The sequence below is a fragment of the Tarenaya hassleriana genome, unplaced genomic scaffold, assembly GCF_000463585.1.
Source record: "Tarenaya hassleriana unplaced genomic scaffold, ASM46358v1 Cleome33, whole genome shotgun sequence".
Classification (NCBI taxonomy): domain Eukaryota; kingdom Viridiplantae; phylum Streptophyta; class Magnoliopsida; order Brassicales; family Cleomaceae; genus Tarenaya; species Tarenaya hassleriana.
The window spans coordinates 691,489-705,908 of NW_010966459.1; the positions used below are offsets into that span (position 1 = coordinate 691,489).

The following is a 14,420-nucleotide window of genomic DNA, read 5'->3' on the forward strand; positions in this document are numbered from 1 at the left end:
TCAATTATATTATAGTGTAACGAAATCGATACGGAAAATATCATACACGTGTATGTTTTGGAAACAATCTAATATATTATTATTATTATTATTATTATTATTATTATTCACAGTACCTGAACCGGTTATGCTGGTTTGGTCACAGAAACAGGGGGCTTGAAAGAAACGGATTTGTATTGGACCGGTTTGAAATCGGTTGAGGTTAATTTTGACTCGGTTTGAACCGTTATCGAAGATTCTTCAAAGAGTTGACAGTTGACGACTTTGGGTTTTACCGTTGATCGCAGAGTTTATCACACGGCAGCGAATATTTGGTCTTTTTTCTTGGCATGTCTCTGTTTATTCGACCGTATTTAATAACGTATGATTGCTTTATACACCGCAAATATACTAACATATATATATATACACACACACATACTTGGAGGCTCGGAGTTGTATATATGATACATCATTAGTAAGATTTTTATCATTCTTTTCTATATTGATCTATTTACGGACATTAATAATTCCAAGCTTGGAAATAATAGTCGTGGGTGAGACGCATATTATCTATGTGTCGCGGCTAAGTATAGTCTATGAAATGTATATGTTATGTTAAGATATGTATTAATGCATATATGTATATTATTTTATATAATTAAAAGGAAAGTAAAATAGAAATGAGCCATAAAATAAAGAAACATGGTACTATGGATCGAGAAGAAGAAGAAGTGGTCAGCATGTTGGACTTTCCACTCTCATTGACCATAGACCAGTCTTCACTCAAAACTTCCACCTCAGCATTTTCCCTCGGTCAAAAAGTCATCTCTCTCTCTCTCTCTCGCTTTCTCTCTCTCGTTCTCTATAAATTAAGCTCATTCAAAAGCTTGAGAAGCCATGCACAAGCAACTTCATCATCTTCATCTTTCTACGCCCACTCATAGGCATACACATACACATATATACACATACATATACATATACATGCTTTTATTAACCCATGTTCTAAAACTGCTGAGCAAAGAAAGCCCCCGCATCTTCATTCCTGGTTACCCATTTAGTCCAATTTCCAAACATCACCTATATATCTCGTATATCCCTTTATAGCCTAAGTTAAATCATTAATCTTTGAAAAGGAATACGTAATATGGAGAACTTTGGGGAGTGGGAGAAGATGAAGAGCATGATCAACGAGCTGATGGCGGAAGGGAGAGACTATGCTAACCAGCTCCAGTCTCAGCTCAACTCGGCTTCTTCTTCACAGGAAACGCGTGAAGAATTGGCCAAGAAGATTCTTGAATCCTACCAAAAGTCTCTCACCCTCATGAACTCGGGCGAGTCAGGGGGACAAAACTCGCCCCATTGCCACGGCGGAAGCAGCCCCAAGAGCGAAGATTCCGACCAAGACCACCAAGTCATAAGGTACATACATCTCATACGCTATCCAAATGTGCATACACACGCACACTTGAGGGATATGTTCCAATCCTAACGAATGTCCCCAACAGAAAAAAATATATATACGTATAGATTTCTTTGTAAATGTTTCCATTAATGCAGAATGACTAATAATTTCGTATATACTTCGTTTCTTTGACAAATAAAAATGACCACTTTTTATATCATCTTGTGGCGTTATAAATTTTTTTTCTTCATGTGACTGAAACTGAAGGTCGAAGAAGGCGATGCCGAGGTGGAAGCACAAAGTCAGAATTACCCCTGGAGCTGGAATTGATACAACACTGGACGACGGATTCAGTTGGAGGAAATATGGTCAGAAAGATATTCTTGGAGCCAAATTCCCAAGGTCAGTTTAGTAAATTCACCGAATTAGGCCGGTCTGACCCGAGTGGCCCATTCCAATCTAGCGCAAAAAAAAAACCTGACCCACATGAATTTACACACACATATATATATATATATGTATCTATGCACGTATTGTAATCAAGACTCCATTTTTTTTATGACGTAGCTTGTTTCTTGTCACAGAGGGTACTATAGATGCACACATAGACATTCCCAGGGATGTCTTGCGACCAAACAGGTCCAAAGATCCGACGATGATACGATGCTGTTCGACGTTACTTACAGAGGCACACATACTTGCTCTCAAGCCGCAAACAACGTTGGCAGTTCATCAACGTTTCCAATAGATCCATCGGTCCAAGATCAAGAACCGAACCCTACCTCTCAAGAACTCGATAATCTCCGAGGAAACCTTCGTGTTGTGACCGAAGGTCTAGAGATTGATCATCACGGCAATCAGCAGCATCGCCAACTCCTTCATTTCCCTTCGTCTACTAACCCTAATCCGGCCGGGGACAGCAACGCGTATCACTTCGTTCACGCGACCGACAACAGTGGACTATATGGAAATGGTTATTCTAATCATGGGGGGGATTACAATTTCTCGATGCCTCATGGTGGCATGAACGAGTTTCATGATATCATATCGGCTTCTCCTTCGACGTCGAACTCTCCCACGGCCGGTTTTGATTCTCCTTACGGAAACGCAGCGTTCGATCCGAATTTTTCGTTCGGAAGATTTGGAGGGTTCTTCTCCTAAGGACCGTTACTTACATTATATCGATGCATTATATCTTACGTCGGTAATGTCCGTAAACGCAATTTCTATATTTTCGTAGCACAAGTTTTGTTTTCCGTTATTACATAAGCAAAATCTTATTCAATAAGTATGATAATGTATTGTCATATGAGTTTCCGTCTGAATAACACTTTAGCATATGCTATGTTATAAGCTATTAATGGTAGTCCTTTTTTTATATATATAATGGAAACATATATCAGTAATATGGCGCCCTTGGAAAAAAATTTAGGAAAGCCTCTTCATTTTTCTACCATATATAATGATTTATTGATCTCCATTTACAATATCAAAGCGAAGAAAGAAATCGTTAGAGAGCAACATTAAATGTAAAACTCGGAAACGGATCAATGGATGAGATAAGTGAGAACCAACGCCACCAACATGAGAACATATGCAATGCCTTGGTCTATCGTTGTTCCTGCAAAATTTTTGCCCCGATAATAAACTCAGCACTCAAAAAATTATTTTGATGATTGTATATATTATATATACACTATAACATTCAGCTTCATGATATTCCAAATCTGTATATGAAAATTTAGTGTAATTTATATTGTTTTAAGCATCCAAATAACCTTTTTTTACCATCAGAACATACATACATACATACATACATATATATATATATATATATATAACCATATCGCTTACCATCGCTCGTGGGAGCCGGAGCGGGAGCAACGGGTTGACCACGCACCATAGGCAACAAGATGGTGAAAATTATTGATGCGATGGCAAAAACTTCGAATGAAATCTTTGAAATCGGCATATCTGTTTTCTTTTTCTCTTTCTTCTTTCTTTTCTTTTTAAAAAAAAAAAAAGATTTATGAAAACAAATTAATTTATTTATAAATTCTTTCCTCCCTAAATTCTTTGTTTTTCACAAAGAATTTGGAGAGGAAAGAAGAGAATAGAAGAGAAAGGGAAATTCAAGCGGGGCAGAGAGAAGAGACAATGGTTCCTGAATTCTGATTGAAGAGTTCTCGTGCGTTTTTATAACTACACGGTATTTTTTTTTAAAAAGGCAAATGAAAAAAAATATATGAATTGATTTTATGGGTTATTTTTAATTAAAAAATATTTACAGAAGAACCGCATTTGTCGGATAATTATTGGACGAGAGATACCAATTAAATGGAAAATAATAGTTTTCCGGCTTTAAAAAAAATCGAAAATCAATGGTTATCATTGTTAGAAAACGTATTAATAATTTTGGGAATTTAAATATGCCAGTAATACATAAATATAATAGCATGTGCATGTGATCGGTGATGAAAGGGTTGATGCTTTTATTAGACAAGTGTTTAATAATTTCTAAATTTGCGGATTCGTGACGTCACAATCTCGTACTTAAGCTGTGTTTGGCAACACAGGTAGGTAGGCAAGTAGGCAAGTAGACAGGCTGTTTGCCAGTTTGTGTTCCACTTTGACCTTTTCCCATTGGTCAACATTATTATGATTTCGTTAATAATTACAAATTCCCATTTGTTCCAAAACCAAATCATTTTTATTTTTTTATGCATTTCTTTCTTTCCAGCAACAAATGATGCATATATATATTATTCAAAAAACTCGAATCGAATACAATTGGATATAAGGTTTATTGGAACTGTTATGATCAGAAATAATAATAAAAAAAGTTTTGTTTTTTTTTTAAATCTAATTTCTCTCGATATCTTCCAAAGTCTCCGCCACTTTGGACATCTTTGGTCTCTTGCCAGGTGTCCTAGCCGCACAACTCAGCCCTAATTCCAACACTTGAATAAGCTTCGGTTCAACGCTATCCGTCTTCAAAAGCTCCGAGTCAAACACTTCACCCGTCCACTGCTCGTTCACCACCATATTCACCCATTTCAGCAGATGAATCTCTTCCTCGTCTCCCTCCCTCGCACGAACGCTCGTCGATTTCCCCGTCAGGATCTCCAGTATCAACACTCCGAAGCTGTAAACGTCCGATTCCAGCGTGGATTTCCTGGTGTCGGTTACTTCTGGAGCACGGTAATAGGCCGATCTTGCCATAACCGGGTGAACCGGGTTTGTTAACGTGGCTAAACCGATCTCGGATATGCATCCGTACCCATTGGAGTTCATGAAGACGTTCGAGGATTTGATGTTTCCGTGTACGAGCTCGTGGTCAGTGTGAATGTGTGCAAGTCCTTTGGCCACTCCGATCATGAACCTCATCCTCGTTTGCCAATCCAATGGACTTTTTGTCTGGTCGCCTTTCTTACCTGCTTGAAACGATCTCAATCACATTTGATTGGTCTTATAATCCCAACTTCAAAGAAAACCTAAGATATTGTAAAAACCCGTACGTACCGTGAAGAAGGGAAGAAAGACTTCCCATTTGGTAGAAATCGAAAACCAGAAGCTTCTCGTCGGCTGAGCAGACAAAAGCCCTCAACGGAGCAACGTTCTCATGTTTGATATTTCCGACAGCCTCCATCTGCTGTTTGTATTCCTTCTTCAAGACCACAACTTCCTTCAACCGTTTCACCACAACAACCTTCGAATCTTCGAGGACGGCTCTATAAGTCACCCCGAAAGTTCCCTTGCCAAGGAGCTCCGCTGACGCTCCTAGCAAGTCTTCCAGGTTGAACACGAGATTGCATCCTTCGAAGAACACAACTCTGTTTCTGTTATCCTCGTACAGATCTTCTAGATCCTCTCCCCGGCTTTTAGAGACTTCCTTTTGACTCGGCGGCTTCTCCTTTGCCTTGGCAGAAGCCTTAGCTTTGGCATTGGTATCCACCTTCCCTTTATCCCCTTCTCGGCTTCTCTTAATTTTCGTGTAGCAAATGATCATCAGGATGGCCCCAAGGACGAATATCATGAAGCAACCCCCTATGGCTATCCCGAGGATTTCAGGTTTCGTCAGACTGATGCCATGTTTTTGCTTCTCCTGCTCTGTAGGCGAATTCCCGGGTGGAGGGGCCGGGGCTGGGGCATTTTCGTAAATCAAGTTGTTGCCGGAGAACGCCGAGTTCCCAAATCTTTGGAGAGATTTGGGGATAGTTCCAGAGAGATTGTTGTTTGACAAGTTAAGTTCCCGCAGATTTGGGAGATTCATGTCCGGAATCTGACCAGACAGCAAGTTGTTTGCCAAGTTGAGCGACACTAGACTTGAAAGATTGGCTAAACCGAGGGGGATTGTGCCGTTAAATCGGTTATTCGATAGATCGAGAGCCGTTAGATTCTGCCACATAGAGTAATCGGACGGCAGAGGGCCGGAGAGCCTATTGCTCTTGAGGTAAAGGCCGTTGAGTTTCTTGAGACGCAAGAAATCTGTTGGGAAGGGCCCTTGTAGACCGTTGGATCTGAGGCTGAGGATCCGAAGCTCGGATAGACGGCTGAGAGTGTCCGGAGGGGGGGAACCGATGAGCCTCGCACCAGGCAAGCGAACCTCGACGACACGTGACCCATCTCTGTCGCAGACGACGCCTTGCCACGTGGCGCAGACCGGTGTGGTCGCGTTCCAGACCAGAGACCGCGAGTGAGTTATGTTGTTGAGGAAATCCAGCAGGGCTTGTCTGTCGCCGGCGAGATCTCCGGTCACCGGAGAAAGCAGCACGGAAGATACGGAGATGATGAAAGTTGCCGAGAAGACGAAAAGGCTTGAGTTCATCGTTTTCAGCTTGGCGTTTTTTCTTGATGTGATGTGATTTTTACATCTGCATAAAACATTAATCATAATATAATTTTTGAGTTCAAGATATGTTAAATTAATTAAAATAAAAACTGGGTATGGATTAGATTTTCGTTTTCTCTTCAATTTTCTCGTCAACCAAACAGATCATTCAACTGAAAATTGAACAAAAGGAAAAAGACTTACGATACATACGCAGATTCCCATAGTCGAAATTCGATTTGGATGGAGAAGTGAAGAGACAGAGACTACAAGTTTATAAGTAAACATCAAATCGGTTTCCAGAGTTTTTGTAAAAGCTTTTGTTCGAAGTTTAGGGTTATTTATAATAAAATGCAAATAGTTTTGGGGTCGTGATGGTGACAGTGTGATAATTACGGAAGATGATTTTGTAATTTATTAGAAACCGATACTTTTTGCAAATACCGTAAAAGCCCCGTAATTTACAGCTTGTGCAATTCCTTCCCCAACTATTTTTTTTTTCTACTCTGAAAATGAGCAATTAATTTTCGATAAATGATCATAATTCATTAATAATCTTCTATATATAAGCCCTCTTCTTAACCTTTCTCTCCAGTTTGTTTATGTGCCATTCTAAATTTCTCATTGCAAAATCTCTTAACATAGTGTATATATATATATATATATATATATATTGGGTGATGTGAGTGGAAATGTTGAAGATAATTTTCTTTAGGGATTCAACATCATATATAGAAAGATTGGAAATTAATAGAATTAAAAAGTATATTTAATTCGATTGAAATATATGGGGTAAATCCCAAACCCATGGAGGTCCGTGAGGATCTCTTGTGCAATTTAAGTAATATATGTGTGTATGAAGTTTACATGTAGACAAACGCACATATATTAATACATACAAATACTGTATTATTGCATATATTTATTATATAATGTATTTTAACAATATCTTGTGTGTGTGTGTGCGAGAAAATGCAACATCACATGGTTTGCAAGCATCTTACAATGATTGACGTAAAGTTGTCACCTTTTGTTAATATTTTATGGAACTGCATGGAGACGTTGCATGTGAGGCCAATAAAGGATGGCGGCAGGCACAAACGAGGGAAACTAATATTAAATTTTATTTTATTGCATCTTATTGTCCATAACTTTAATATAAAATCGATTTATACTCCCTATGTAACAGATAATCATAATTATCAATTTTATTATGTCATCTATAGTCGTCTTATCTTGCACCTAATCTAAAGGTTAATCATGTTTGTAAAAGTCCCAGGGAAAATTACATGAAAAATCCTACGGGGAAACATTTATATTAATGCAGTTTCCTTGACAATAAAATTGTTTTATCCACTTAAATATTTTGTATGCCACGCTATTATATTACTAAATATACAACGCTTTTCTAACGAATGTTTTAGTTATCTTTTGGAAACAAATATTTTGTTGGTCTTTTATCTCAAATTGGAAACAAAATTAATCACGTAATTGTGTAATCGTAATATAACGATGTATATAAGGAAAGTAATTTGTAATTCCATTTTATATATCTACTAGGACAGAATAAAATTATCCAAAAATCATGTATGTCTAGATACTCGATTCATAGATAGATATTCGATGTTAGAGCTCATACACTTTCATTTAAATCCGAATGCTCGAATACATACGAATTCAAATTCAAATCCGAATAATATTTTTTAAAAATTAATATTCGCAAATATTCAACTAGTTTTACTATAAACAATTATATTACTACATGTTTATTATACATATATATATATATATATTATACGACATGATTTGGGTATGCAGCGTATCATTCGTTTTTTTTTTCGGGGGAGCTTTACAAGCTGTATGTCTAGATACTCGATTCATAGATATCCGAATGCTCGAATACATACGAATTTAAATTCAAATCCGAATAATATTTTTTAGAAATTAATATTCGTAAATATTCAACTAGTTTTACTATAAACAATTATATTACTACATGTTTATTATACACATATATATATATATATATATATATATATATATATTATACGACATGATTTGGGTATGCAGCGTATCATTCGCGTTTTTTTTTTCGGGGGACCTTTACAAGCTGTTCAATATTTTATATAAATGATGGATTGGCTGAGAGCGAATTAGGTTATGGTTGGTGTTTAAATCATAAACCGGCTGGCTTTCAAGTTAAAGTCTTTATAAATATATATATACAATACAACACACGCACGCTGTAAACGTTGTATACATGTTCTCATGCGTCCACGTAACAACGTACGCGTATATCACACGCGCCTTGAAATCTGTACTTTCGGTCATCCTCCAACATGGGCCTTCAATGGGCCTATTTCCCAAGTATTGGACCAATAATATTGGTCGACCCATTCATTCTCAATTTATCATGCTCTAACCAAAAGCCCAAAATAAATCCAGATATGTAACATACATGCATACATACATACATACATACATACATACATACATACATACATACATACATACATACATACATACATACATACATACATACATCCATCGTCCAAGACAATGGACTGCCATTTGGAAGCGTAGAAGGTGACGTGGTAGGTGACGAAGTTGCGGAACAAACAAACAAACAGCAGACACAAGTCAAAACGAATCTTTGTTTAGTTGATTTCTTGTATGGACCTCAATCACAAACAATTTTGCATTTCCATTCTCGAGAAAACGACGTCGGAATGATTCGTCTCCATTTACAATAATTTTTGGCCTTTTTGTTTGGTCCCATGCATTGTCTTTCTTTCTTTCTTTTTTTCCTATTATTAATCCTTTTTTTCCCACCTTTTCTCCTTTAAAACTATATTCTAAAAGAAGGTGAAAGTAACATCAAAGGTGTATATGGTTTTCGAATCGAATAATCTTTGAAATTAGTGTTTAATCATTTCGTTGGTTGATTTAGAGACGAATATGGATTAACTTGAATATATAAATTTAAATGAATCGATTCCATTGGTTGGGAGAGATGTAATTTCTGAACTAAAATGATTCGTATATAAAGACTGGTGGTTCCAGATTTAGGGTGGATGTAATCGGGTCGAATGATCGAGAAATCATCCTGATTATCAATAAAAAAAATTTAAATGAACGCTATTTACTAGTGTAAAAAAATTTATTGGTAAAGAAATTACTCATATATTTGCCACCAAAGTTTTTTTTAGAAAGCTGAATGGACATTAATATTATTGGTAGCATTTTAAAGTAGTAGTGGAAATTAATATTGGAAAAAAAAAAGTAATCTTTTAGAAAGTGAGTGGAAAAATTAACTGCCACGTAGATGTGGAATCACACGAGGAGGCTAAAAAGGGAATAGAAGAGGACAAATTTGATAAGAAATAAAAACGCACCACGTGAGCAGTGACGACTTTATTTTTGTCAATTACCCTCTCTCTCTATATATACATATATTTAACTAATATATATATATATATATTTTAATTAATCACGAATTGTTCTAATCGACCGCAACCTTTAAGGATTGTAAATTCAAATTAATTATCGTTCGTCCCTGAATCAACGCACGACGAGATTAAGGAATGGTTTCAAAGATTGTTCCAATTATATTATAGTATAACAATTATATTTTACTTTTTTCCAACACAACACTAAATGGTTAATCGGTTCATACAATTATATTCTAGTATAACATATTTGATATCAAATTATATATATTATTAGTTCCGGATCTAGATCTGGTTTTAGTTTTTAGCAGATAAAATAAAAATGTATGCTGCTCATTATATATATATATATTTTTTATTAGAATTAAAAATAATAGAGATTACACCATGTCCAGAAGAGGGTTTTGTCCTATCTTAAAAGATTAATATACGTGTTTCAGTTGTCACAATTTTAAAACAATGTAGATATATGATTTATCATGTTTTATTATAAGAAATAAATAGAGAAATAAATATTAAAAGTCACTCTTAAATTACGACCAAATTACATATATTAACGGTGGCTAATAATGGAAAACACTGAAACGTCACTGTGCTGCCAAATTACGTATATTCATATATATATTGATTAATTCATAATCCTTTTATGATGAAAGTAATATCAGATGAAAATCAAATGTAGACGAGTGGTCATTTGATCGAGACAGAACATTATATGTGTGAGGTGGTAACAATGCATATATATTTTTTTTATTTTTAATAATTAATATAATCCATACAAAATTCAATTATTGGAACTTTTGTTTATTTTTTAATTGGATATAATTTTTAGGTTAATAATCAAACGATCAAATCGAATAAGGTATAATCCTTTTCGAATCAAAACCGTATAAATATGATTCTGTAAAAAAAAAAAAAAAAAAAATCTAAACCAAATACAAATTGAAATCAGACCAAATTAAATATAAAAAACGAATAATCATATTTTTTTAAATTAAAAAACAACCCAATTACACCCGAATTGAATCGAAATTGAATCCAAAATATTACCCAAAAATTTTAAATTAAAATTTGATATTATAAAAAATTTAATAAAATCAAATTATTTGTACAAAATAAATAGTTTAAATATAAAATTTGTCATTATTAAATATAATTCGAATTGATATCATGTTTATAAAATCAAATTAAAAATAATATATGAAAAGTATAATTATAATTTGAAACTGTATATATAGTTGTCTCTAAAAAGTCAGGATAAACATTTTCGATAGTTAACATGTGGTTATTATATTTACATTTTCCTTGACTTTAATCCTACAGTTCTTATAATACGGTGGTGTCAGTTTAGAACTGGACCCCACAAGTGTTTACCATTGACCACAAATTAGTTCATGAGCGTTTAGTAATACAATTTGATGAAATAAACGTATTTTAAAATTTGTATAACGCTGATTTAAGATGTAGTTTTATGAACTTACGCTGTTTATATTCCCCCATCATTGATATATGACATTTCTTATATATATATATATATATATATATATATATTATAAAGCAAATACAAAGAGAGACCTTTAACAATGAAATTTAATCATATGATTTTTTAATTTATCATTATCAGATTTACTTATTTACAAATCTAAGTTTGTACAAGTTATTTATTTAGATTTATTCTATCCAAAAAAGCATTTCTTTAAATGCGTATTCATCCATTCATGTATGCCACAAATTTCGAAAATTACTAAATTTATATCATGTGTCATAAAATGTACTGGAATATGTTTTATGTATATATATATATTCTATAAATTATATACAATTGACTGAAGAATATCATCTTTTATGACCATGGCCAGAAAAAAAATATAACTTATTTTTCAAATGACGATATATACAATAATTTAGCCATTTTCCCGACCACATGTTTTCGCTGGTTGTTTTTAGAATTTTAAAAAATTTTCTTTATTTTCTCCTTTTAAAATTATTTTAAATAATAATAATAATAATATTATTATTATTATAAAAGTAGCCGGGCGTTCGGTATGATTTGTCTCGCACGTCCGTCTTTTTCTATTCCCTTGTCTCGTTATCACGTGTTATCGTTTGGTAATATATTTTATATTTTATAATCTTTAGAAATTTAGATGCGTATAAAATATACGATATCTATTGAATAATACAAATGGTATGATAGAAGTCTATCTGAAATATTTTCTTTTTCGAGAAAAATACCTTAAATGAGTTAAAATTCCAAAATAAATTAATATTCAGAAACATAAATTCGTCCACAACTTGAAATACAAAAGTAATCAAACTTGACAGAATGCGCAGCAGTCTTAAAAGTAAATTATTTAAAAGACCAACATAAGAATCTAAAAATGTATAGAATAAAGGGGAAGTAGAATTTGTAAAAATTGAACATACAAAATTATATTTCAACAAAAAACCACCGTATATTCTAAATATCAAGTCCAAAATATTTATTATTATTATTATTATTATTTGTACCGTCCAAGTTTGGATATAAAAAAAATTAGTGCTATGTTTCATAGTATATTTAAGATTTATAACCACAATTCTATTTTGAATAAAAAAAAAATACTATTTCGATTATTCATTCACTATCTTTTATTATACATATATTATATCGTCCAAAAAAATACTTTACCACGAGTCCATATTATACCCCAAAAATATGCAGTATGTTTTTTCTTTTTCTTTTTGTAGGATTACCGGTAAAAATATATAAAAGGTAAAAGGGTCAAAATTTTAATTACTGAAGAATATTAGGAAAAAATTAAATGAGCAAAAATGCTAAATAATACAAAGTTATAAAAATAGACACGAAATCTAAGAAAATTTCAAAAGATTTGGAACTTAGCAGTGTGAGAGAGACGATCTTTCATCTCTCGGAGATCTGTAAATGGTCTCTTCTTATTCTCAATTCTCTCTCTCTATCTCTCTCTCGTATTCTTCTTCTTGTTTTCCTTTACGTCTTTGCCTCTCTGATTGATCTTCCGTTTCGCTCTTGCGTACTATTGACCCGTTGATCTCTGTCCTCGTCTTCTTGTTTGGACGCTCAGAAAATCATACGGGAAAGTGAAGGAAATTTTCACAGGAAAAAAAAGGGTTTATTTGGAGTGGAGTCCCGAAGATGACAGAAGATTTATGGGATTCCTTGTGCGGACATCAACAATCATCAGACTGCGGTTTCCCGCTTGTTCTCTTATGCTTCGGTATCGTTCTCTCGTCCCTTGTTCTCTGTGTTTTCTTCTTCCACAAGAAATCGCCCAAAATTTCCCAGCATATTTGTCGTGTGCGAATTGTGTCCTCTGTTTTCAACGGGTTCATTGGAGCTGCAGATTTGCTATTAGGGATTTGGGTTTTGCAGGAGAAGCCTCTGACACCTTTAATTTTCCGGTTTGTCGTTCTGATTCGGGGAATAACATGGTTGTTGATTAGCTTAGTTGTTAGCTTCAGAGGAACCGAAATCCAAAGATCTTGGTTGAGATTGTTTTCGGTTTTTGCCTTCTTTTACGCTCTGATTTCAAGTTTTTCGTCTGTGTACGATGCTGTTTCGGGCAAAGGAGTCGAAATCAGGACAATTTTAGATCTTTTGTTACTTCCTGGTTCAGTGTTGTTGCTCTTAAGTGCTTATAGAGGCTACAGATATGAAGATTCTGATGAGGGTACGTTACACGAGCCTCTCAATGGCGGTAGCTCCAACGGGTATGGCGAAAAATCCGTTTTTGATAGTCGGGTCAGCCCGTTTGCTGGAGCCGGGCTGCTTAGTAAACTATCATTCTGGTGGCTGAATCCTCTGATGAAGAGAGGAACAGAGAAAACGTTAGAGGTAGAAGACATACCTGAACTAAGTGAGGAAGAGTGTGCAGAGACGTGTTATTCGTTGTTCTTGGAGAAGCTCAACGACCAAAAGAGCAGATTGAATGAGCTTTCCCGGCCTTCGATTTTGAAAGTGGTCTTCCTATGTGTCCAGAGAGAGGTTTTCGTTTCAGGGTTCTTCGCGTTTCTGAAGATTGTTGCTCTTTCTGCTGGTCCTTTGCTTCTGAATTCGTTCATTTTGGTAGCCGAAGGCCATGGAAGCTTTAGATATGAAGGGTTTGTGTTGGCTGTATCGCTGTTTCTTGCAAAGAGCATAGAGTCTTTGTCGCAGAGACAATGGTATTTCAGAAGCAGAATGGTCGGTTTACGTGTAAGATCTCTCCTGACTGCAGCTATATACAAGAAGCAGCTGAGGTTAAACAATTCCTCTAGATTGATCCATTCGGGGGGCGAGATTATGAACTATGCAACCGTTGATGCCTACAGAATCGGTGAATTTCCATTCTGGTTTCACCAGCTATGGACCACGAGTGTTCAGCTAGTAATCGCCCTCGGGATTCTCTTCCATTCCGTGGGACTGGCAACATTTTCTGCTCTGATTGTGATAATACTTACTGTTCTCTGCAACGCCCCGATTGCAAAGCTTCAAAACAAGTTCCAGACCAGTCTCATGACGTCTCAGGACGAGCGGTTGAAAGCCTGTACTGAGGCTCTCGTAAACATGAAGGTCCTGAAGCTCTACGCCTGGGAAACACACTTCAAGAACGTTATAGAGAAGCTACGGAACACAGAGCTGAAATCCCTCAAGGCGGTTCAGTTGAGAAAGGCTTACAACGCAGTTCTCTTCTGGTCGTCTCCTGTTCTCGTTTCAGCAGCAACGTTCACCACTTGCTATTTCCTCGGCATT

General features: G+C 35.2%; 4 protein-coding genes across 6 annotated transcripts in view; 2 read left to right on the plus strand and 2 right to left on the minus strand.

Moving 5' to 3' along the window:
- The first annotated feature begins 897 nt into the window (after window positions 1-897).
- Window positions 898-2,767, plus strand: LOC104821372 (probable WRKY transcription factor 30). Its single transcript, XM_010552227.1, has 4 exons — window positions 898-1,030; window positions 1,119-1,404; window positions 1,655-1,789; window positions 1,972-2,767. Exons 1-4 carry the CDS (start codon window positions 967-969, stop codon window positions 2,546-2,548), a joined length of 1,062 nt encoding a protein of 353 aa, XP_010550529.1. The 5' UTR covers window positions 898-966; the 3' UTR covers window positions 2,549-2,767.
- A 45-nt stretch (window positions 2,768-2,812) lies between these two features.
- Window positions 2,813-3,565, minus strand: LOC104821373 (arabinogalactan peptide 16). Its single transcript, XM_019203412.1, has 2 exons — window positions 3,242-3,565; window positions 2,813-3,008 (listed from the first exon to the last, which is right to left on the minus strand). The coding sequence occupies exons 1-2, from the start codon at window positions 3,357-3,359 to the stop codon at window positions 2,935-2,937; spliced, it is 192 nt and encodes a 63-aa protein (XP_019058957.1). The 5' UTR covers window positions 3,360-3,565; the 3' UTR covers window positions 2,813-2,934.
- A 564-nt stretch (window positions 3,566-4,129) lies between these two features.
- Window positions 4,130-6,514, minus strand: LOC104821374 (inactive leucine-rich repeat receptor-like serine/threonine-protein kinase At5g24100). 2 transcript variants are annotated; one of them, XM_010552229.1, is made up of 3 exons: window positions 6,432-6,514; window positions 4,910-6,261; window positions 4,130-4,821 (listed from the first exon to the last, which is right to left on the minus strand). In XM_010552229.1, exons 2-3 carry the CDS (start codon window positions 6,213-6,215, stop codon window positions 4,250-4,252), a joined length of 1,878 nt encoding a protein of 625 aa, XP_010550531.1. In that variant the 5' UTR covers window positions 6,216-6,261; window positions 6,432-6,514; the 3' UTR covers window positions 4,130-4,249. The 2 variants fall into 2 exon arrangements, with proteins under 2 accessions (XP_010550531.1, XP_010550530.1); XM_010552228.1 differs by having other exon boundaries at window positions 6,423-6,508.
- Window positions 6,515-12,514: 6,000 nt separating this feature from the next.
- The window catches only part of LOC104821375 (ABC transporter C family member 10), a 6,504-nt gene continuing 4,598 nt past the window's right edge, over window positions 12,515-14,420 (plus strand). The window contains exons 1-2 of one of the 2 annotated variants that reach the window (XM_010552231.1): window positions 12,515-12,596; window positions 12,754-14,420. The exon at window positions 12,754-14,420 is cut by the window's right edge and continues 408 nt beyond it. In XM_010552231.1, coding sequence (XP_010550533.1) covers window positions 12,825-14,420 — 1,596 coding nt within the window. In that variant the 5' untranslated portion in view covers window positions 12,515-12,596; window positions 12,754-12,824. The other variant, XM_010552230.1, reaches the window with a different exon arrangement.